This window comes from Lithobates pipiens, unplaced genomic scaffold (assembly GCF_037356315.1).
Source record: "Lithobates pipiens isolate NorthernLeopardFrog02 unplaced genomic scaffold, aLitPip1_a1.2 Scaffold_13, whole genome shotgun sequence".
Classification (NCBI taxonomy): domain Eukaryota; kingdom Metazoa; phylum Chordata; class Amphibia; order Anura; family Ranidae; genus Lithobates; species Lithobates pipiens.
The window spans coordinates 457,490,333-457,516,412 of record NW_027507718.1 but is presented as its reverse complement, the minus strand read 5'-3'; the positions used below and the strand labels follow the sequence as shown (position 1 = coordinate 457,516,412).

General features: G+C 41.4%; 1 protein-coding gene across 1 annotated transcript in view; it reads left to right on the top strand.

Annotated features, from left to right (window-relative positions):
* The window catches only part of STX18 (syntaxin 18), a 283,473-nt gene that overhangs the window by 125,609 nt on the left and 131,784 nt on the right, over positions 1–26,080 (top strand). Inside the window, exon 2 of the mRNA XM_077477794.1 lies at positions 16,054–16,121. Coding sequence (XP_077333920.1) covers positions 16,054–16,121 — 68 coding nt within the window. The remainder of the gene's footprint in view (positions 1–16,053; positions 16,122–26,080) is intronic.

Here is a 26,080-nt window from a genome sequence, read left to right as displayed (position 1 = left end):
TGCCCACAGACAGGATGCCGGCCCTGGGAACCTGAAGGTTAGTAAAGAACCGGCTTGGGTGAGGACAGTGCTGGATCCCTGGACAGGGAACTGTCCTTTTTATTAAGTCAGCAGCCACAGAAATTGTAGCTGCTGACCTTTTATTTACAGTTCCAGAGTGGACCTTTTTGTTAAGCAGTTTAACCCTACAGATTCCTCCATTTACCCTACACAGCCTAAAGGGACAAATCTCCCGCTTCAGATATTGAATTCCGACAGCCGACTCCACCAGCTGTCAAAATACCTGAACAGCAGCTGGATTTGATTGGATGCAGGCACTGTTTGGCTGACAAATTTCTGCTTAAATTCTTGATTTTTCATTTGAGGGATATTGGGCTAGAGGCAAACGTCAGGGCCACCTACTGAACTAATTTTGCCCAGTTCATCGGGAACCGACCAGAAAGTTGCTCAGTGTATTGGCGGCTTTATGCCTGATGTTTGTTACCATGCATTATTAGAGTGCACAAGACCATAAGGATTTATTTATAGAGCTTTGATATGTCGTCTGTACATATTTCTGCACATGATCAAGAGGACTGACTATATTCTCTGTAGTCAAAGCAATGCCTCCTAATAGTTTCTGGCTCTGTTCTGCAGTCCTTGAGATCTTTACGATGTGCAATAATGCATGTTATCTGGGGTGCCATTCATGTCTTGTTTTTTTCCTCCCCTGGTATTTTAGTGACACAAAACAGAAACTGAACAAGGTAGCAGTTTTGATGATGAGATTAGGGCTAGCCCGGCTGGCTGTCTCCTGCCTCTAAACTGCACCTCTCTCTGCACATGGCCACCCTTGTCCTATTGTTTAGATGTTGCTCAACCTGGCCAGTTTTAGGTTACAGGATCAATTGCTCTGTGCAAGCCTGGTTTAAAAACTAAACTTTTGTCTGGGAAATCTGAGTCCTGGGCCTGTGCCCCCAGAGACAAATCATTTGGAAATGAGACAGTTGTCATTGTGATACAGTGGACCTTTTTTTTTTTTTTGTGAATTGAGAAAGTACAGTCTAATTGACCAAGAAAACACATTGCAATTACCACTTCCGTACTTTTCCCTCCCCTCTTTTAATTTGCGGCTCTTACAGGACTACTGAATTTCAGAGAGCCGAGGCTTAGAAAATGTTGTTTTATTTTTTCTGTGGCTGTAGCATTCTGCGTTTTTTAATGATCAGTGATTAAAGAGAACCAGTCACAATAGGGAGGAATGTTCAGTCTATAAGTAGACCTTTAGCTAAAAAAGCAATGATAAAAAAAAAAAAAAAAAGAAATTGCCCGTCAACACTAGTTTTGCTACGATATTTGCCTTCAATTCAAGAATTTCCCCCTTACAGTAATTTATTCTGCCACTAGGTGTTCTCAAGCTGATGGTCCGCATTATTCAACCCACTTCCTCTTAGCCCAGGTCATCCTGGACCCACCCGGGCCTTGGACTGGGCAGTGAAAGAAGCAGCACAGTAACAGGCTCATCTCTCGGGCACTTTGCTTTCTCTTCCTGTCAGCATGCTTCTTGTCAGCACATGAACAGATCGGTTCATTTGCACTATTTCTGCACACAGGATGTTTTTACAGCTGCTGTTAGGGGCGTCTGACATATTTTTTAACTACCTCTAAATGCCCCTCCATGTTCCCCTATGTGTCCATGCACTTCATGTTAGCCTATTCAGGGGCATTTTGGAGGCATAAGTGTTTAGGGGCAGTAGAAAAAAACGACAGCCTAAGCATCCAGGAGCAGAGGCTGTTGAGCTGTAAAAACGCCAAAAAACGCTGTAACAAGCTTTTAGCTGCATTTGGCATTTTTAGGCCTTTTTTTCATTATGGGGAGTGTTTTTACTGAACAAATGTCAAACACCCATAAGCGCTATACAAAAAACCGGCTAACGGCATGTTTTTATCGCTGCCTTTTCATGGCTTCCTGGCAGCAGCGCTGGCATTTTTTAAACGTCCTGTGTACATGAGGCCCTATACTCACTCAAGCCGTCATGCTGTACAGGAACTGCTAGATGCCAAATCAAATTCAGGGACTTAACACTGCATTTAAAACATTTGTTTAATGACGTATTATTGATTTTAGAGCTGCATTTATTTTGTCTTTTATATCAGCCTAGAATTCAGCTTCAACCTATTATAATTGTATAGGTTTACTTTCAAAAGATTCAACTTTACTTTGCCAGGCTCTTCACACAAGCCTGCCAGAGAAATTGCGTTGTCGTGTTGACGATTTTAGCTTCAATACTATGAACCACTGATGCCAAACTACGAGGGGCATTCAAGTCAAGCTGGAACTTTGGAGTTTATATAATAAAAGAACAAATTTCAAAGAGTGGGAACTGCATTTATTTTTCTGCAATACCTGAAAGGCCTCTTTCACATGGGGAGGATCCGTCCAAGCAGAATCTGCCTGCTGAGCAGGCAGATGATGGGTCCGTGTCTGCTTCGTTATGCAGAGCTGACACGGACACAGCCTGCTCTACTTAACCACTTCCGGACCGCCGCACGCCGCTATACATTGGCTGTTTGAAGAGGGATATATTTCTTTTCACAGCAGCTAGCTGCCATAACCCCAGTATGCTCTTCTTCAGCAGGCGGTCAGGTTTCCGATAATAGTGGTCTCTGCGGCGAATTCGCAGCGAGATCACTTTTATCGGTGGCGGGAGAGAGGGCCCACCTTCTGCTGCTCTCCGGTGCCCTCTGCTGCTTACCGGAGCCGCCGGCAGTGGCAAAGGCAATCTGGTCTCCTTCCATGTGTGATATGGTGACGAGTGAGGGGAAGATGGGCCCCCACCTGTCTCCATACCATTGCAGGGCAGAAGCGACGTCAAAATGTCACTTTCGCCCATAGCTCTTAAAGGGCCATTTTTTTTTAATTGCATTTTGCTGTTAAAATTAGATCTGAGGTTTTTTTGACCCCAGATCTCATATTTAAGATGTCCTGTAATGCTTTTTTTTTTTTTCTATTACAAGGGATGTTTACATTTCTAGTAATAGGAATAAAAGTGACACAATTATTATTATTTTTTATTTTTTTTAAAGAACAGTATAAAAATATAAAAGGTAAAAAAAAAAAGTTTTTTAAATGTGCCCCATCCCACCGAGCTTGCGTGCAGAAGCGAATGCCTATAGCGCCCGCATATGAAAATGGTGTTCAAACCACACATGTGATGTATCGTCGCGTAGAACGAGAGTAATAATTCTAGCCCTAGACCTCCTCTGTAACGCAAAACTTGCAGCCTGTAGAATTTTTTAAACAGCGCCTATGGAGATTTTTAAGGGTAAAAGTTTGTTGCCATTCCATGAGTGGGCACAATTTTGAAGCGTGACATGTTGGGTATCAATTTACCAGACATAACATTATCTTTCACAATATAAAAAAAATAATTGGGTTAACTTTACTGTTATTTACTGTATTTTTTTTCCAAAATGGTGCTCTTGTAAGACCGCTGCACAAATACGGTGTGACAGAAAGTATTGCAACGACTGCCATTTTATTTTTTAGGGTGATAGAACCCCCAAACATTATACATTTTTCTAAGTAATTCTAAGTGTCCGCTGACACCTGCCACCATCATGGGGGACAGTGGGTGGTCCGATCGGGTCCGCCTGAAAAAAACGATTGGTCTACTGGTGTGAAAGGGGCTGAAAGCTTTGGCATAGAAAGATTTGTCAGTATGCCTGAACCATCCTAGGACAGCCTGCTTCACTTTGTCTCTTGTACAATTTCACGACAGGTTATGTGTAGTTTATCCAGGAACCAAGCATTCCATGCACTGAATGTTCGCAGGAATGATTGCGGTGGGCTGGGAATCACTACGGCTGGTGCCGTCACTGATGGACGTATGGCCATCTTTGAAACGTTTACACCACTCAAATGTCTTCCTGCGGCTGAGTTTCTCATTATACTGTGCTTGAAGACTTCTGTAGATATCTGCAAGTTTTACACCTTCCTTCATCACCACATGCTGCTCCATTCACGCACTAACCCTGTTGTCTGCCATCCTGATTAATGGTCTTTAGACTGGCCACAACTTGTGCCACGCTTATCAGTAGTAGGGCACACTTGCCACTTATTACTGCATGTAGTTCCGCCACGCTAGCATCCCTTTTTTTTATATACCTGTAAAATTAAGTCCTGGTTTGACTACACCCCACGTAATGTAGAGTTGGGGAAAGTCAACATGGCAGCCAGACACATAGCATTTTTATAAAAAGAGGTCAGCAATGACCGGCTCCATTCTTACCTTTAATACATGTTTTGTTTCAGTAATGCTGAATTCAGCTAGCAGTGTACAATCCTATTCTCTAATGATGCATCTTTACCTGTGAGTTAAATTAGAACTTTGGGCCAATTTGAAAGGAATTCTGGTTCTGAAAGGCCTCCCTTGATTAATTTGGCAAACCACTTGGACCATCAATACTGAGAGACACTCTGATTCATATCATTACAGTATTGACTAAGGCTTCTTTCAGACTTGTGGTATTGCTTGCTATCCCCTGAAAAGGGATCCGTGGATATTTGCTTTTCAGACAGTGGTAGAGCAGCAGCTGACAGGCATTCGGGAGGTACAATTGCCACATCCTGAATGCCTATTTCTGTTTTTCTTTTATTTTTAAATTGCAGATAGCATTTTCAGGAGGAGGTCAGTAATGGTAGCCTACATATTTCTATTAGCAAAAGTATAAAGAGTATAAATGCAGAGCAACCATTCTTAAAGGAATTGTAATAAGGGGCTTGCTATGGTGGGCATTCGGCAAGGGGGGGGAGGGAGCTATGAGCGCCGGAGGGGGACCCAACAAGAGGAGGATAGGGGCTGCTCTTTGCAAAACATATTGCACAGAGCTAGTAAGCATGATTTGTTAGTTATTAATATATATATATATATATATATATATATATATATATATATATATATGGTATACAGTTATTAGTTTATTAAAATCTAGAATCAGAATGGGGAAAACATTTTTTTTTTTTTTTTTTAACATTTTTTTTAATTAAAATTTTTATTAAATGATCAGATTTGTTCAGGAGTAAATTGATCTCCTCTCCTTGTCATCAACATTTTATGTCTTTGATTGTTTTGTGGTTTTGAGAAAAAAAAAAGGGAACATAGAAAGTTGGACCGGTCTACTAAACTTCATGTGTGAATGGTTTTGCTCATTGGAGGAATATGCATTATTGGATACTGTTCTTTACATCCAGAGAACTGTGACTGTACTTCATTAAAGAACAATTGGGTGAACATTATAGGATTATTTTATAGAGTTAAATGTAGTCTTATTTTTCTATACAGTAACTGAAAATGAATTCTGACAGGTAGTAATATTAAAGTGTGATTTTGTAATGATATAATTTCACCCTATGTTATAGTTGCCCATTTACTCTCCCATTGATAAACAATAAAATACATTTAAATACTGTTAAAGCCGATCCGCCTCTTCAATCCACATGCAGCATGAAGGAAAAGCTGTTTGCTGTGTTCACAAAAGCACAAATGGCAGTGATCCTACACAGAATAAATGCTGTGATTTTCTATTGATTGCTTCTCATCAGACTCCCTGACCTGAAGGTATTGTTTAAAAATAATAAAACTGCAGGTCTCCCTCCATCTTCCAAATGTCCAATCCAGTTTAGTGGAAGATGAAAGAGTCTTGCAGAACTCTGTCTGGACTGACATTAAAGACACTCCTTGGAAACCATTTCTGGTGGTATTATTTTGCTGTGCACGTTTGAACAACATTTAAAGCCGATCTTCATTGCATCTGAGCACCAAAAACACATTTTAATACATTTTTAATATTCCAAGCAAACCCCCCACCCGTCCATATCCCCATGCTATATTTTGTTTAGAAATCACTTTGAAAAACATCCCCCTAACATTTCTGGCAATGGCCATCTTGAACAAGGGCAAATGATTCATGAAGTATTTACTTCCTGGAAACCATCTGGCCTTGGCTAAAGTATACATGCAGGAGAATGTGTTTAGCTGAGAAACTCTCCTCTTCTCCCCTCCTGAGGACTCCTGGGATGTGTGACATCATTTGCCTAGGCAAGAGCCTAGGAAGTAACTGAAAAAATTTATAAAAAAAAAAGTTTAACCACTTCCTGGCCATCAAATGATGTTCTGCCGCTTGATCGTTCTTACAGGTGGTCAGAGGGGTTGCCACCCTCCGGTGCTTCTACCGACTCGCTGTTTCCATCGGTGAGTGGGAGACTGGATCCGCTGGCCCCAGATGTTTACCATAGAGATTTCTGGCAGACCAGATAGTCTCTATGATCGTTCGGAGGCCAGGCGCGATGTTATGACGTCACGCCTGGCCTCTGCATTCAAACGGCACCTCCTCAGCTAGGAAGCCGAGATTGTGTTTTTTTTTGTTTTCTTTTTTTTTTGGTTTCAGGTTTCCCATCCTAGAGGTGATTATAGACCCCATATCTCACTGTAAGGAGGACCGATCGTGCCACATTCCTATTACAAGGGATGTTTACATTCCTTGTAATAGGAATAAAAGTGATCAAAAATGTTTTTTTTTTAAAAGTGTCAAACTGAAAAAAAAAAGTAAAATTTAAAATTTTTTTTTTTTTTTAAGCGCCCCTGTCCCCATGTGCTCGCACGCAAAAGCGAACGCACACATAAGTCCCTCCTATATATGAAAACGGTGTTTAAACCACACGTGAGGTATCGCCACAAATGTTAGAGCGAGAGCAATAATACTAGTACTTTTTAATACTTTTAAAACGTCGCCTATGGAAATTTTTAAGTACCGAAATTTGAAGCCATTCCACGAGCATTTGCAATTTTGAAGTGTAAGATGTTGGGTATCTATTTACTGGCCGTAACTTCATCTTTCACATTATGCAAAAAATTGGGCCAACTTTACTGTTTTCCTTTTTTTTTTTTTTTTATAGCACAAAACTGTTTTTCTTTTCCAAAAAAGAATTGCTGCGCAAATACTGTGCAAGATAAGTTGCAGCAACCGCCATTGTATTCTCTAGGGTCTTTGCTAAAAAAACATAATGTTTGGGGGGTTCTATCTGATTTTCTAGCAAAAAAAATTATGATTTTTACATGTAGGACAGAAATGTCAGAATTGGCCTGGGTGGCAAGTGGTTAAAATAAATATGGTATACATCTCTATTTACTAATGCTAGCCGCATGAGGATTAAAACTAATGTTGATTGGAAGAGTCAAGTTCCACTTTAACAATTTCCGCATATATAAAAAATAACGCAATATTTCAGTTAATGTTTAGATGAGCTATTCAGCAGAACAAGTATGTTTACAAATAGTAAATGCTGACCAATTGCTACCAATTTCCATTATTCTTTAATGCACAAAGTGTTGCTAATCGCTCAGCCGCTTTGCCGGTGCACATGGGAGGAGACAAGAAGCCAGGCAGAGGTAGTATGATGGCTTTGGATCTTAGAACCAACTAGTGCAGTGGTGTAGCTACATTATGTAAAGAGAATATTGCAGAAGGAGTAGGTATTGGGAGTACATGGCGAATAGACAAGCAGTACCTCCATATCCCTCCCACGCTGCACGGCTTTGACCTACTAACTGCATAAAGAACAGAATATTTTATAGAAGAATTCCAGGTAAGCCTGGACGCTGCCAAGTCGTTTGACTCTGTGGAGTGGACCTACCTCTGGGAGTTTTGGCTTTGGCCCAAAATTTGACAAATGGCTCCAACTTCTTTCCCAGGCCCTCACTGCCAGGATCAAAGTCAATGGCAGGATGTCCGACTCATTTGCGCCAGGGTTGCCCTATATCCCCGTTATTGTATGCCCTAGCCATGGAACCTCTCGCAATAGCCATCAGGGTACACCCCCACATTAAAGGCCTCCGCATGGGACGGGTAACCATGCTCCTCTACCTAGAGGATGCCGACCCCTCCCTCGCCCTCTAGCAGTTTGGAGAATATTCTGGACTGCAGATCAACTGGTCTAAATCCCAAATCCTCCCATAGGATGTAGATGTCCCTATGGCAGATCAAGCGGCACTTCCCCTGGTCAGAGTAAGCTGGATCAAATATCTGGGCGTGCAATGCTCGAGAACCCCCACGGACTACATAGGCCTAAACTTAGAGACCTTCTTGAAACCAAAACCCAGGTCTGGTCCTGACTTCCCCTTGGTGTTATGGGCCGTATTAATTTAGTAAAAATTATTCTCCTTCCCAAGTTGCTCTACCTGTTCTGGCATGCCCCTTTATACATTCCCTCCCGTGTCTTCAAGTCTATGGAATCTATCCTTAATACATTTGTATGGGGGTCCTCCTGCCATAAACTTTTGTGGCGAACTCCGAAATGCCCTGTCCATGTGGGTGGTACTGCCCTTCCCGACCTTGCCTTCTATTATATCGCCTTGCAACTGTCCCACTTTTACTACTATAACCAAGTAGATAGAGATCGGTACTCTACTCTGATATGCTCCTCTGTTACCAGCTTGGTTACCCATCCTTTTCAGGTTCTACTGAATGGTACCCATGGGTCCCCACATATGGGCAATAGAAGCCATATAGCGTTGCATCACTGCAAGGTATGGCAGCTTGCCATGGATATCACCAAGGCCACTGCACTCCACACCCATACACCGTTGTGGGACAATTCCCAACTGCCTGAACTGCTTACTGTCCCTGACCATAATCTTTGGACTGCCGAGGGGTTCTTGTTTCTCTCACAGGTCCTTGACAACAGTACGGTTAAGTAATTTCAAGCCATTAAGGAGGATTTTGGTCTTTCTAATCCATTGTTCTGCTACCTCCAGCTCCGTCATGCCCTTAATGCCCAATTCAGATTCCAATTCCCAAATCCTTTCTATAACCACCTCATGCTACCCTACGGCCACTTCACAAGCTAAAAACAGAATAAAAAAAAAACAGTAATTGAGAATTTCTGTGCGATCACTGTGTACATATCCATGTGGGGCCTATGTGCTTGTTCGCATTTATTATATTTAAAACTTTTTTTTTTATACTGTATTTTTTTTTTTTTAATCATCTTTATTGATGTCACAAGGGATGAATAACATCCCTTATGATAGAATGGGTGTTGACAAGTACACTTTACTCTGCCCTCAAAAGCATCTGTTCAATTAGAGATCAGTTTGATCAGGTGCTTTACAAGCTGGTAAAGGCTTATAAACATCAAATTGAAACCAGAAGTGACAAATGCCTCTTTGCTTCCAGTTTCTTACATCACAGAGAGGAGACGGGCATGGATGTACCTTCCTCCTCTCTCAGTTCACAAGTACAGGCTCATCTCATAAAATTATAATTTCATCAAAAAGTTCATATATTTCAGTAATTCAATAAATTCAAACATTTCTTTTAATTTTGAGGATTATGGCTTACAGCTAGTGTAAAATTCAGTATCAGAAAATTAGAATTTTACATAATACCAATAAAAAAAAGGATTTTTATGAGACGTGCTGTCTTACCGAAAAGTATGCCATGTATAGTATAGTATGCATGCAATACTTGTTCGGGACTCCTTTTGCATTAATTATTGCATCAATGCAGGGTGGCATGGAGGTGATCAGCCTGTGGCACTGCTGAGATGTAAAGGAATCCAAGATTTCTTTAATAGCAGCCTTGAGCTCGTCTGCATTATTGGGTCTGGTGTCTCTCATCTTTCTCTTGACAATATCCCACAGATTCTCTATAGGGTTCAGGTCCTGTGAGTTTGCTGGCCAATTAAGCACAGTGATGCCAGAAATCATTAAATTAGGTATTGGTACTTTTGGCATTGTGGCAGGTGCCAAGTCCTGCTGGAAAATGAAACCAGCATCTTCAAAAATCTGGTCAGCAGAGGGAAGCACAGACTGTGGAAGAGTTAGCATTTTATTTGGAAATCGAGGTCCCAGAGCCTGGAAGAAGAGTGGAGAGGCACAGAATCCAAGTTGCATGAGGTTTTCTCATTTGCTGACGGGCACTGATGAGGTGGCACTGATATGTAGAATGGATAGGCACCGATAGGCGGCACTGATGGGAACTAGATTGACGGCACTGATAGGCGACACTGATGGGAACTGGATAGATGGCACTGATAGGCGACACTGATGGGAACTGGATAGACAGCACTGATGAGGAGCTACTGACAGGCACTACTGATTGGCATCTGAAGGGCACTGACAGGCATTATGGATGGGGCACTGTTTGGCACTCTTATGGGCAGATCTGATGGGGGCTCTGCTGATAATCACTGTGCTGATTATCAGCACAGACCCCCCCCCCCCCCCCGACAGAGAGAGCCGTCGATCGGCTCTCCCTGTCTGCCTGAACCGAGGAAAGGCGTTTACCGGTACTTCCTGGTTCACGTGATGATCAGCTGTGATTGGACACAGCTGATCACATAAGGAGCCTCCGTCAAAGGCTCAATACCATGGTCGAAGATGCAGTGTGTCAGACAACACAGCACCAGCGATCGCAGTGCGCCCCTGCAGGCGTATCAGCACGTTATCCTGCTGGATGTCACATGACGCCCAGTCAGGATAACAGAACCACTTCCCGCCCGGCCTATAGCAGATTGACAGCCAGGAAGTGGTTAATTATCATGGTATCACTGTTCTTGATTGGCCAGCAAACTCGCCTGACCTAAACCCCCATAGAGAATCTGTGGGGTACTGTCAAGAGGAAGATGAGCTGAAGGCTGCTATCAAAGTAACCTGGGCTGCCAAAAACCTCAGCAGTGCCACAGGCTGATCGCCTCCATGCCACGCCGCATTGATGCAGTTATTCATGTAAAAGGAGTCCCAACCAAGTATTGAGGGCATATTATACTGAACATGGACATACTTTTCAGCAAGCCAACATTTCTGTATTAAAAATACTTTTTTTTTTTTTTTTTTTTTTTTATTGTATGTAATATTCAAATTTTCTGATATATTGAATTTTGGGTTTTCACTAGCTTTAAGCCATAATCATCAAAATTAAAAGAAATGCTTAAAATGTATCACCCCATGTGCAACGCATCTGTATAAAATCTGAGTTACACTTTTGATGACATTCTAATTTTATAGGATGCACCTGTATATAAAAGGACAGCAGTCCTGGCTTGCTGATTTTATGGGAGAGCCTCAATAAAGGTAACGGGGGGGGTCCATCTTCCACACCCTGTAGAACTGATCGAGCAGTTGTAAAGCCACTCAGATCCCTCAGATACTTTAACCACTAGAGACCCGCACTATAGCCGAATGACGGCTACAGCGCAGACCTCCTTTGCCGGGACTACGTCTATTGACGTCTTCCCGTGCACGAGCGGCCTGCGCGCCCCCTGTGATCGGCGAGTCTGAGACTCGCCTGATCACGGATCCAAGCAAGGGGTCGATCCTGACCCCTTACCATGTGATCAGCTGTCAGCCAATGACAGCTGATCATGTGATACAACGGAGCTGGTAATCGGCTATTATTCCTCCTCGCGCTGGCAGCGCGAGGAGAAAAAAAAGAAGCCGATCACCGGCGGCCTTGATCGGGACATCAGTCCCGATCACGGCCAGCTTACCAGTGCCCAGCTGCCACCCTCAGGAATAAATAAGTGCCACCCAGCAGTGCCCACAGTGGCACCCACAATCTGCCTCAACAACGGTGCTGCACCCCAGTGCCACATATCCGTGCCCATCAGTGTCATCTACCAGTGCCCATCAGTGCCGCCCATCAGTGCCCAGCAGTGCCACCTATCAGTACCCATCAGTCCCATCTATCAGTGGTACCTATCAGTGCCCCTTAGTGCCACCCATCCGTGCCAAGAATACGTATCGGCCTAAACTGAGGGAAAAAAATGTTTTTTTATATATTTTTGGGGGATATTTATTATTACAAAAAGTAAAAAATAATGCGTTTTTTTCAAAATTATCGCTCTATTTTTGTTTATAGCGCAAAAAATAAAAACCGCAGAGGTGATCAAATACCACCAAAAGAAAGCTCTATTTGTGGGAAAAAAAGGACGTTAATTTTGTTTGGGAGCCACGTCGCACGACCGCGCAATTGTCAGTTAAAGCGACGCAGTGCCGAATCGCAAAAAGTGGTCTGGTCTTTGACCAGCAAATTGGTCCGGTCTGAAAGTGGTTAAATACCACCAAAAGAAAGCTCTGTTTGTGGGAAAAAAATGATAAAAATGTCATTTGGGTACAGTGTTTTATGACTGCGTAATTTTCATTCAAAGTGCATCAGCGCTGAAAGCTGAAAATTGGTCTGGGCAGGAGGGGGGTTTAAGTGCCCAGTAAGCAAGTGGTTAAAGCCCATTGCTGCCTGAAGACTTTAGTACTGGGATCATGGCTACAGCCATTTTAACCTGAGACTGTAGTGTGAGGGTGTAAAGTTGTTAAATAGTTTGAGGAACCCTGATTTAGATTATGAGAATGAATGCACAAGGTCCATTTGTATGTGTCGTTTGTATATTATCTTTATTTGTAGTGATTGTTGAATGAAGATTTAATGTTTACCTGGTTAAATATGTTAAAAAAATCAACAATTTACGCGCTCCCAATTATCGCCACCCTGAAGCGGATGTTATTTTAAGGGGGTGATAACCTGTGTGATCTTTATAAATCAAATTTTTACTTTTTTTTAAATTTTTTTGTGAAGTGGTAAAATAACACTACATACAGAGCTGACTGAATAATGCATTTTTTGGATTAAGATCTGAGAAAATCTGGGTAAATAAGTTGTGGTGTCAGGGAAATGACACCGGAAGAAGAGGACAACCCATTTGTGAATTGAGCCTCTGGAATGAGAAAGTGAAAGTGTTGATGTTCTGTGTTTTGGTGTTTTGGCACCATCTCATGGCCAGGTATTTTGTTACATCATTGCTCCCAATTTTCTGGATGAAAAATACTTCATTTGATCTTCATCTTTTGCTTACTTTTGTTTTTTAATTCATTTTTTTTTGGAGAAGGAGATCCTAGAATGTTTCCAGAGGAAGTTATGCCTATCTTCTATAATGTTCTGATTCTGTGTGTTTCAGCCAAAGACATAGGTGTCCGTTTTATGAAGCAGTGATCAGCAGTGATCCCGAGGATCGCCGCTGATCACAGCCCATAAACCACTTATGAAACAGAGATAATCGGGGGAGAAGTGTTTGAACATGTTCTCCTGGTGATTATCTCCACACATGGAGAATCCTCATTGACTGACACAGTAACGGCCAGTTTATGAAGCTGCGATCTGAGCGCTTCACTGGAGATCTGTGTCAGAATTCACCTCCCCGATTCACCAGCTCAGAGGTGGAGAATCAGGGAGTGAAGAGAGAATCTGGGGGGATCGGAGGGGGAAAGCGGAAGATGATTAACTTCCTTATGCCTCATTCAGACCCCCCAAGACAGTAACCATGTCCCCCTGTCATATTTATGTGTGTGTGTGTATATGTATATATATATATATATATATATATAATGTGTGTGTATATACGTGTGTGTGTATACATCAAAGGTCGACTGATATATAGGCCGGCCGATATTTGGCGTTTTTTTAAAATTGGCATTGGCCCATTGTGCTGATGAAAAAGGCCGATTATCACTTAAGCACAATTTGCAAAAGAGTTCTGTAATAGAAGTCAATGCAAGTCTGTGGAGTGACTTGTCTCCTCTCTGAGCAGTCTGCCAAGAAAAGATCAAAGAGATACAATGTTTATACTTATGAATGAACTGAACTCTGTGTAGAGTTCTCAGTTTAACCATTTAAAGACTAAATCTTTTCTGACACTTGTTGCTTACAAGTAAAAATCCTGTATTTTCTGCTAGAAAATCACTTAGAACCCCCAAAAATTATATATATTTTTTTAGCAGAGACCCTAGGGAATAAAGTAGCGGTTGTTGCAATATTTTATGTCACATGGTATTTGCGCAGCGGTCTTTCAAATGCAATTTTTTTGGGAAAAAATACGAATGATTTAAAAAAAATAAAAATAAAACCGTAAAGTTAGCCCATTTTTTTCGTCCAACGTTTTTTTTTGTACCTGTTTTTGTGTATTTAATATATAGTTGCTTTTTTTTTTTTTTTTTTTTTTAATCTAAATTATACATACAAGTGAACTGATTGGAGGTTTGTTTTGTTTGATAAATGTTTAAAGGTAAGAAATTTTCTGCATCACTTATTACTTGAGGCTGATTTCATACTGGAGCGGGCGGGCTAGTTTTAGCGGCACTTTACGGTCATTTTAGCGCCGCTATTCTACTGCTAGTGGGGCGCTTATAACCCAGCTAGTGGCCGAGGAAGGGGTTAAATGCGCCCGTGAAGCGTCACTGCCAAATCGCATTGCAGGCGCCTCAGCAGCGGTGCCCATTCATTTCAAGTGGTGGAATGGTGGAGGAGCGGCATATACCACTCCAAAAGTGCTGCTTGCAGGAGTTTTTTTTAACGTCCTGCCAGCGCATCGCCTCAGTGTGAAAGCACTCGGGCTTCCACACAGACTGCAGGGGAGCCGTTTTGCAGGCACTTTACAGGTGCTATTTTTAGCCCAAAAGTGCCTGAAAAACACCCCAGCATGAAAGGTGCCTAACTGTTAGATTTCATCAGATGGAGGGGAAAAAAAGAAAAAAAAATCGGCCTAACATATCGCCCCAAAAAAATCGGCATCATATATCGGCCATCGGCAATTTCTAAATATCGGCATCGGCCAGAGAAAAACCCATATTGGTCGACCTCTAGTATACACATATTATATATGTAGGGGGAATCTTTATTTTGCTAACATTAACCACGCCGTCTGTCAGTGTACTGAGCAGTGGTAAATTATGACTGCTTAATAAACTGACATCTCGGTGTTTCGGTGAATTTCTGGTACTGTAATCGTGTAAAGTCTCACGAGATTGCAGTATCAGGGGCCGTTCTCCATTGTTGGAAGATTTTCCAAGGGTGAAGCGATCTACTCCGCTTCATAAACAGGCACACAGAGGAGAAAGATCTCCTCTGAGAATGCCGGAGAAGGAAGCAGTTAATAGATTTCACTGCTTCATAAACGGACACCATAGTGCAGTTTCATCTTCCAGTAAAATCTTTCCCAAACACACACAATCATTAGAATGCTATGCCTATAAAAATACATAAAACAAAGCAATAAATCACAGTGGATTGTTTATACTGATCAGCCCAATGTTTATGTTGAACCATGTTCAAACCAAACCAAACCTTGGCTGTTCAGGCGCTCATCCAAATTCCGGACATTTTGCTAGTTTGGCAGTTGCGGAACATCTTATACAGTATAACAGGAGTAGGCAACCTGTGGCCCTCCAGCTGTTGCAGAACTACAAGCCCCATCATGCCTTAGGGAGTAATTATAACTGTCAGGTTTGCAATGCCACATGGGACATTATGTAGAGTCATGCTTGTAACTGGGAGACTTGTACTGCCTCATGGGAAATGTAACACCACAACAGCTGAAGGGCCCCACAGGTTGCCCACCCCTGCAGTAGAGGATTATCTACTGCTAATAAATGTGGCAGCTTTCTTACTGTCAGTGATTTGTTAAGAGAAGTATTGACCTTTTTTTTTTTTTTTTTTGCAGAATCATAATTACCTTTGTATATGCTGCATCTGTCCCCTGCCGGTTCTAACACTGAGAACCGAGTGATCAAACACTGCCGATCGCTCCGTTCTCACAGCTCCCTGAGCAGAGAGCTGGTGTCTGTCGGTCACCGCTCCCTGTTCTGCCCCCCCTCCCTGTTCTGCCCCCCTCCCCTCCCTTGCTCACTGGAGCGCTGGACTGGTGAGAGGGAAGGAGCGGCCGGCTCAGGTTTTCAGCAGGTCACTGAGAGGCTGAGCCTGGTGGTGTGGTCCAGGCATGTGGGCAGGTCCCAACATCATTTGGGCAATCTTGCCCGAGCCTAGTAGGGCTCGGGCAACCTATTTGTTTTCAAACAGAAGTAAACACTCCAATGTAATTTGCTGGCATTTTGTAAAATGTTATTTTGTATGCTTTTTCATTTAACAGAAGATAATCTTGTAAATGACCTATTTTGGTATGTAGAAACACTGCCAATGTACAAGATTGGAAAATACCAATAAGTTTTGTCTATATTTTGTCTTTAGATCAATAATATTGGGAAACTGAAGGATTTTCTCCTGGAGCACAGGAAGGACTATATCAACGCCTGCAGGTCAGTCCTTTTTAACATAACATTTTTCATTTTATATTGGTGTTTGGATGGTCACTGGAGATCCTCCATTTGACTCAAAGTGGTTTTGTAGGACAATATATATTATTTAAAGTGGTTGCAAACATGAAATATAAACAAAGTATATCCTTCTATGGTGTATACGTGCCTCAATTCAGAGCACTAAGTGTAATTTCTGTCTACTGCTTCTTTCCGTTAGCAGTATGAAAGGGTAGGGCGATAGGCTGGTTGTCACGTCCTCCACGTTTCCCTCCTCGTTGGGTGCTAAGCAAGGGTCAGGCCAGGTCGGCAAGGGTGAGAAGCCTACCAGGGTGGTTTCTTCTGGGCTACGTTAGGCACCTTGCACATGGTCACTTTGACTACACATGGGGTACCTTTTTACTTTTGTGCTGTTTTCATTAATGTCCTGGCTTAAGGTTGAGACTGCCATGGGGGAATACTCGACCTTAAGGCGGGCCTCTGCTTTTAGAGATGAGCATACACCCTGTACACTTGCAGTGCAATTGTTCTCCAGTTAATCCTTGGGTCCCTGTATCAATGTACAACTTCTCTATAACTTGCATTTAAGAGGGACATGCTGAGCTCTGTCCACATTCACCTGTCCAGCGTTTTCCATTACAATCCCCTAGCAGCAGAGTGAGTCCTGCCATGCATCCTGCGTGGGCTCCACACGTGCACTTAACTCTTGAACTTCTGTACAGGATGGGATTCTGTGGCACGAATCCTCTCCCATTGCTCTGGGAGACAGGCCATTGGCAGAAGGAGTACCGAAAAACCTCACACTTGCTGCGAGAGGCAATTGCACCTATAAAAGTTGCACAGTACCGACAGATTGCTGTAAAATTTCCATTACCCTGGGTAACGACTTGTCTTTACATTACTCCTCTACACACCGATGTCTTCATACCCCATTGTGTTTAAGACCCACTCAGAAGATTATATGTGCTGGTTACGTGCATTACACCCCTTACAGTATTCTCAGACCAGGAGGGGACAACCTTTCCAACACTTTACTTAGAAAAGTGAAGAAAAGGGAAATACAGAGTCCAACAGTCATAGAAAAAATTATTCCCTAATTCCCCATTCTAACTACAGGCTGTGTGCTGCCCCAACATACTTGCAAGGGTAGTTTTTGTGCAATACAGATGCCATCAAAGGCATTCTTCTAGTGCGGGTGTCTTCAGGGCGAACCCCAGGTTCTGATAACTTTACATCCAGGTGTTGATGAGCAACATCCTCTTGCTACTCGTGGGTGTCATTCTCTTTCTCTTCCAGGCATTGGTCTTGGCTAGGCCTTTATCGGGAACATGGCGTTGTAGATAACTCAAACCTGAATCAACCATAGCCAGCTCTCTCAGAAGCTCCAGGCTGTCTAGCTTCATGTACTGGAATACTATCCAAATTTATATTATAGGATTAGTGGGCCGAACCCAGAGAAGAACCCGCCAAAAAGGCCAGAGAACCTGAAAAGGCATGAAAGTTGTAAAGCCACTTTGTGTACTTTATAGTTTCCTCTCTGTTCCATGGTGCTATGTGCCCCAGTGTATGTTGTACACAAAAAAAATACGTAGCTGTATATAACTGCCCGCCACTCTCCTCTCCTGATCTGACAGCGGGAAGGGCTGAGAGCTCCTCGCTGACGTCAGCGGGGAGAAGTGAGGCGGGAGGTCATGTGGGTGCTCTAAAATAAGGTATACAGCTACAGATTTTTTTAATGTAGACATACACTGGTCCACATAATAGATTCCCCTCTGTTCCATTCTGTTAAGTACACAAAGATATTTTAGCAGCAGGAGGGGAGGGGCGGACACTAACACTGACCACGGTATCGGGGCTCAGGAGCCATGATAAACTTAGTGCGTTTACAGAGGGGAGGGCAGCACCAGGCAGGATCAGCCAGATCTTTTAGATGATAGAAAGGGACAAATTACGCAGCACATGCACTGTGCTGTGATTCATTCCTTAAAGGGAAACTGGCTATTTCAACTTCGGTACAAAGGGTAAACCGCGCTACTCAAACAGCAAAAGAAAGTAACCTATAAGCAGCAACCCTAATCGTAATACTCCGATATCAAACAAAATGAGCTGCGCTAAAAACAAAAAATTATATACCTAAAACCTAATCCAGAACTATACCAATAGATATAGAAAAGAACAATATTAATTGACGAAATTATAATTAGTAAACAGTATACATAAATGTTATCATATCATCATATAAGTGAATATAGTGTATACTAGATCTAAAATGAAGTCAACATAAATCCTAAAGAAAAAACCCCCCCCACAAAAATTTATGTATATTAAAACAAAAATTGTGTGTGCTAAATCTAAACCAATAAAATTAGCAAAAATAGTATTTCAAAAGCAATAAAGAGTTCATATATAGTGAAGAAAAAATTGTCCAAAAAGTATTGTTGATTCCTCAAAAATGATATTAAGGTGCAAAAATATCCACAAATGCGTGTATATAGAAAATAATCAAAACAATCCTCCACCAGTGAGAAGAGGGGCCGCTTACCAGAGTTTTAGATCCCAGTGTTAGTGAGATCAGTAAGGCAACAGCACAGAGGTTTCTGGATAAACCGTCACAGGCACCACACCATTTGCATCTCCAATACGAAGGCTCCAATCGGGAAACGAAGGTATCGTAAATTGCTGACACCACGCTGCTTCTATCTCCAATACGAAGCCTCCAGTCAGGAAACTAGGGTATCGTGGATCATGTATAAAAAATCAAAGGCACTCGCATAGCGTAAAACCACTTGGTTTAATGAAATATAATAAAAAAATTTACACTCACATATGTATAGAAAAAACGATCACATAAAAAGCGAGCCGGCCGGACTCGTGTGCCGCCCGCACTTCCTGGTTGGGCGTAGAACGCGGAGACGTCAGAACGCCTATCTCCCTACGCGCGTTTCGTCACGAACGGACGTGTTCACGGGATGCGGGACGGCGTTCTGACGCACCGCCTAAGTACTAAATCCTAAACAAACAGCCTCGGTCTGAGCTCCATGTTGTCCTCTCAATCCACCATGTTAGGTGAGGGAAAGAGGACTGGAATGCCCATACTATCACCCAGTCCACCATTTTACATAAGGAAAAAGGGGTAAAAATTTGCCTTACCACTACGCAGAGGCAAACCTATGTTCATAACCATCCAGATTCTTTAAGAGCCATGGATTGAAAACACAAAATTATCATAAAGATACATTAAGAAAAAAATTTAAAAAATTCCTTTTAAGATACCAATTAAAAAATATATTTATTGAAAAATATTTAGTAAGAGTAAAATAATATTAGACACAAACAAAACAGTCCAAATAGATGGACAAAAGAACTTTTGTAGTAAGGATATATACTGTTTTGTATGTCCAAATATTGATGCATTCTTAATTAAAAAAATATATACCAATGGAAATAGAAAACTTATTTTTGGTGGGACCACAAATGCAGAAAAGGTGATAGAGGTAAGAACCCTCATCGACGACTCATGGAACTCACACCAAGTTTACAATTAAAAAAACAACAGGAAAAGTAAGCTATATAAGCCATTCCAACCAATCATATGTTGTTCAAGAGTTGTCAATAAACGCATTTACGTCTACTTCAATATTAAGGCCATGAGGGACATAACTTTTTAATCTGTGTATCCACATCATTTCAAGCTTGGAAATGCTTCTTACCAAATGGGTTCCCCTCCAATGGGGATTGAACTTGTCAATTCCCATAAAGATTGTGTTGGTAGGGTCTCTATTGTGTGCCAGCAGGTAGTGTTTGGAGACCGAATGCTGGGTATATCCTCTACGGATATTCCCAATATGTTCGTTCAAACGTACATGTAAAGCACGTTTGGTCCGCCCTACATACTGGAGGCCACAAGGGCACTCCAGCATGTAGACCACTGTCTCTGAACAGCAAGTGATAAAAGGCTCTATGGTGTAAGACCTAGAAGTAACCGTAGATCTAAAGGTAGTACTTCTCCTAGACCGACAGCCATTTAAGCTACATACCGTGCACTTCCTGCATTGATAGTACCCAGTAAGGTTCGAGAAAAAATGCGGACGGTTAGTGGGTGGGTCCAAAGCATTAGGAGCCACCCTGTCCCTCAAAGATGTTACGCCTCTATATACTACTTGGGGTCTGTCAGGCAAAATGGTTCCCAATACAGAGTCGTTCCTAAGTACATGCCAATGTTTTTTAAGTATATGTTTGATCCTAGTGTGTTGGCAAGAATAATTAGTGATGAAGGGGTGACGAAAATTGTTTTGACGACCTCCTTCTCGTTCCTTTAGTAACTCAGATCTTTCAACTTGACTAATCTCATCTATCAAACGTGTCAAAGGTTCAGATGGATAACCTTTATCAATGAACCTCTGAGTGAGAACACGGGCCTGTTGCATAAAAACATCCTGTTCTGTGCAGTTACGTCTCAACCTTAAAAGCTGGCTTCTAGGTACTGATTTAAGCCAAGATGGATGATGGCAGCTAGTGGTAGGTATGAAGGAGTTCCTATCGGTGGTTTTAAAGAAAGTTGATGTAATGAAACGTTCTCCTTTAATAGTGATAGTAAGATCTAAAAAATTAATTTTAGTGAGACTAGCTTCATAGGTGAGGTGTATACCCCTGGTGTTGGCGTTAAGCTCACTCATAAACAAACTATTTCAACCTGCTTATAAGCATTCGTCACTCCTGACAAGTTTTCCTGACACCAAGAGAAAAAAGGTAACACAGAAGGGGAACCTCCAGCTGATTGATAGCCTCAGCTCTGTGCCTGTGTGCTGTGTAAAGGGGGTGTGGCTCTTTCCTCCAATCAGCTCTGCAATATGTGACTTCTACCTCCTTTTTGCTAAACACTCAGACAAGCTTTATAAATTCTGCACTTTAAAGCATCATTCACTGCTGAGTCTCCCAAGTGAATTCTCTCTGGCACAAGCACAACCAAAGACGGCCATACATGGATCAAAATCCTGCCATTTCAGCAGTGACCACCCAGATTTTGATCCATGTTTGGATAGGCTAGTTGTACACAAGTCAACCTATATCAACTTGTGTAAATACCACAGCGGGAGTGATTCTTCCATCGCCTAAAATATGTGGATGGAAGAATCTGATGATTTTTTTAATTTTTTTTTGTTCCACCTGCTGGTTGAACTAATAATTTGGTTATTGTTTTGGGCTACCTATTAAAATATAAAAGAGAAGGTGTGGGGCAAATAGGATTTTCCCGGTATCGTCATAAGACATTACAACAATTTTTGTTTAAAACCATTAAAGTTTATTTTACATGTAATTAACATTACACTTTAAAATCATTGAACATCTCATAGTAGATTCATAGACTCATAGTAGTGGTCATACCACCTCAGTTGGGGGATCACTTAGAATTAAGGATACCTTCAATCACCATGTGAACATATAAAAGTTCAAACTCTAGTTATAGTTGTTAAAGTGGATGTAAACCCAAAATTATTATTCATATTTTTTTTTTTTCATGTCATAATGTAGAGTATAAGAATTCCTATCATTTGAGCCCAGTCTTGCCACAAAGAGTTAATCCAGCTCTGACCAATCCCCTTTTATTGTTGTGAGATAAATCTTGACAAACAGAGAAAAACGTTGTCAAATCCTCCCCCTTGCTGTGAGTGACGGGTGATTTACAGATCTCGTGCACTAGCCTAAGAGATATGCGTTACTTTTTATTTCCCTCCCACTCTTTCTTCTGCTGCTCTGCTAGGATTGGATGTCCCCCACCTCAGCATGATTGGGCATGCTGAAGTCATGTAAAAGAAGAGAAAAACCGAATGGCAAATGTAACGCTGGTTGTGTGCCACATCCAAAATACATAATAGAAACAAAGAGAAAATTCCCCTGGTTGGACTTTATAAGCAACACATATTTTGTATAAAAAAATATCAACGTACGATTTTAGAAAAAGATTTTTTGTTTACATTCATTCAGAACATCAAACATTGATTTTACTGAGCAAAGTCAGTGAATATCACCATAACAAACAGGAATATGGTAAGTCCTCTCAACACCCAACGTGTTTTGGAAAATTCCTTCTTCAGGGGTGCAAAAGGGTAAAGAGGAGTTCATCTAAGACATAAAGTATACAGTCAGTGATTCATATGACACAACAGTACTTTCCTTGAACTCCTAATTTCTGTTTGAAATGTTTACTTACATATTGATGATAGGTGATAAGTATCTCAATGTTGAAAAAAACATTAAAACCAAAAGGATGACAGCATGTGGTTGTTGCGTCAGTGAGGCTAATATCCCAGGGCAGAAGGCATCAACGGTGTTATGTTAGTTGAAAAATTAATCACAAAGAGGATCAAATCCACAGTTCCCATGCCAGGACGGTCAGAGGCCAGCCATCTGGGCACACTGAAGCCAAACACCAACACATTCAAAAAATTATCGAAAAATTCTGGCACATGCTGACACTGGACCCTTCTCTAGGTCAATTTGTGCCAAATAAACCTCGTTTTACTTTTAGGAATTATTGCAGGTACATGCTCACGCAAAAAAATCCCATTTTACCCAACGGCAAGGTTTTTTACCCAAAACACTTTGCCAACTGCAAAACTCCGGGAGTAATCTACTTGTTACAATGTAGCTGCACTTGTTTTTACATAGGGAAAACCAAGCTGGAATTCTGGAGGAGGGCCTACAGGCACATCCGCAGCATGCGGGGAGTCTACTGACATCATGACTCCACCCACCAAGCTCCAGACAACAGACCCACTCACAGAATCTGCAGTTTTTCGGGTCTCATAACAGAGGGGAGACATTTGACAGGTAAAGATGCAGGCAGGAGGCATGTATATCCTTATAGAAAACCCCTATGGCAGTAGTTTAGGAAGGATGACTGAAGATAAGATAAGCCACTCACCGTCAAGAGCGAAGATCACTCCACTCAGTACACAGCCAGCTCTCCCTCAGACTCCCAGGCCCCGTCCAACATGTTTCATTAATCTTGACATCTTCAGGTGAGTCACTATTGAGGAAATGTGTGTGTGTGTGTGTGTGTGTGTGTGTGTGTATATGTGTATATATAGATATATCTATAATGTATGAGAGGCCTTTATTACATATACAATACTGTGCAACAGTGTTTGGCAGATGTAAAAAAATGCTGTGAATTAACCTTTTGAAGGCAACTGCGGTTTTTTAGACACAATTTTTTGTTTTTGGGGGAAAAGATACACTTTTTTGAATTGTAATGCACAAAAACACAATATAATTCCCAATTGTTTGTGTAACATAATATTTTATGTTTTACCAAAGTAAATAAATGGCAAAAATGTCACGCTTTAAAATTGGCATAGCAGCGACGATGAATGATATAAATGAATGATAAAAATTTTACTATCCATAGGCAATGTTTTAAAAGCCTTTGCAGGTGACCACTTTAGATTTACAGAGGAAGTCTGGTGCTAGAATTTCTGCCCATGATCTGATATTTGTGGTGATATCTCAGGTGTAGGACCATCACTGTCTGCATGCAAGCACAGGGGGATAGGGGGTCTTTAAAAAATAATTATCTATTTTTACACTGTTGCTTTTTTTTGGGATCACTTTTATTGTTATCACAGGGAATATAAACATCCTCTGTGATTGCAATAGGCAGTGACAAGTATACTTTATGCAGAGATTTGCCCTTAAAACATTTGATCACACCAAGATCAGTGTGATCAAGTGCTTTTCATTTGTAAAAATGGTGCTGTTTACATTTGGGGAAACAGGAAGTGATGTATGCTCATCATTCTTGTTTTCTATATCATAGGGACGAACAGAGCTGGCTGGTTGGATGGTGTGACCCCGTGGGATGGGACAGGCTAAATAAAAAATGCGGAGGGGGGCTAAAGTTGTAAAGGCAAGTACTGATATGTCACCAGTCATTATGTGGTTGAGAATGCTTTCATAAAAAGAAGTGTTACTAGATTATTTTTATCAGTTAACAAAATGGAAAGTGAACAGAGAAATCCAAATCGGATCAATATTTGGTGTGACCACCTTTTGGTTCAAACCATCATCAGTTCTTCTAGGTACACGCAGTACTTGTGTTCCTACAAAAACTGTGTATGAGTGTATCTAGGAGAATTGGTGCTGTTTTGAAGTCAAAGGGTGGTCACACCCAATATTGATTTGATTTTGATTTCTCGCCTGTTCGCTCACTTTGCGTTTTGTAAATTGATAAAAAGAAACACAATATATATTTTTGAAAGCATTCTTACTTTACAGCATTTCTTTACACCTGCCTAAAATGTTTGGACAGTACAGTATGTGTATGTGTACCATGGTAGCTGGTGCTCAATTTTCTTGGGGGCTGCCCGCAGCCTCCCCAGCCAGCCACTCCCACAGCCAGCCATCCTCTCCCCCCCCCCCCCCCCCAGTGCTCACTTGATCGATCACCGTTTCTACCCCCCCCCCGGCACTCAATCGAATGATCCCTGTATCTAACCCCCCCTGCGCTTGCTTGATCGATCACCATTTCTACCCCCCAGTCGCTCGCCGCATCGTTTGCCAGGCCCCCGCCAGCCCCGCACTTACTCCATCCAGTTCATGGCTTTGATGGCCCCCCCCCCCCCCCCCGTGTCTCCTCCCGAGTCCCGGTGGTCGCTTCTCCTCTTGGTTAGCCAGGAGGAGAAACAAGGAAGATATTAGCAAGTATTAATTTGCTAATGTCGTACAACTGGGTGGTCTTAAGCCCACCCTTTTTTAAGGAAATTAGAGCCTCAGGCTCTAATCGCGTACTTCATAAAAATAAACAAAAAAAAACACCCATTGGGATCCTTGCGTCCAGCGCCCTGCATGTAGAATAGGGGAGCGTCTGCCACTGGTGTGTGTATGTATGTATTTGTGTGTGTGTGTGTGTGTGTGTGTATATATATATATATATATATATATATATATATATATATATATATATATATATATATATATATATATATATATATATATATATATATATATATATATATATATATATATATATATATAGATATAGAGATATATATATAGAGATATAGATATATATATATATATAGATACAATGTATGTGTTTGTGTGTGTGCAGCCTCTTTTTTTTTTTTTTTCTATTGGGGAGGGGGAGATGATGGGGTGGGAAATACAGTTTCTGTCTTGATTACTTCCAAGAAGTAATTTTCTTCTTTTTCCTTTATGTTCTTATGAGGGAAGATTGAGGTTAACCTTTTTCAGTCCTCAAATTGTTACACCAAAGTCTGGTCAACATGCAGCCACTTGACACTGGGATTGAGTAGATAATTTATTTTGTGTGTGCAGTTGTATTAAATATTTTATATAAAATTTTATGTGAAAACTGAAGGATTTAGATTCTGGTAAAAAAATGTACGTTACCTTGTTAATTGTATACAAGGCATACTGCATCTCTTGTACTTCCTAGCATTGTACAGCAGAGGGTGCTGCCACAACATAAATAGAAGCGTTCTGGTGCCTCTACAAGTACAAGGTAATGTCCATGTGTTTTAGGGTTTTTTTTGTAAACCGACTTATGCTTTATAGGAAATATTTTTGTGCAAATATTTAACCTTTTTCCTGTTGTGTCCAGAAATGTCCTATTTACTAAAACATTGCCACTTCACAGCCCAGTGATCAAACAACCATTGTTGTTCACATACATACACCAACCATCTCAACAAACCTGTCCCCCACCCACACTTACCTGAATTGCAGAGCTCTTCTCCCTGCATCATTGTGCTTTGAATTCAGCGTGGCTACGCTGGTAGAGCTGTGAATAAAAGTGTACAAATCCTATCCCCGGCAGTGGGACTGGTAGATTTAAATGACACATAAAACAAACACAAGAGGGTGCCTCCATCTAGGTAAAATAAAATAAAAATGCACTCACTAGATAAAAGTGGATTGAGGTTTGTCATAGACCCATA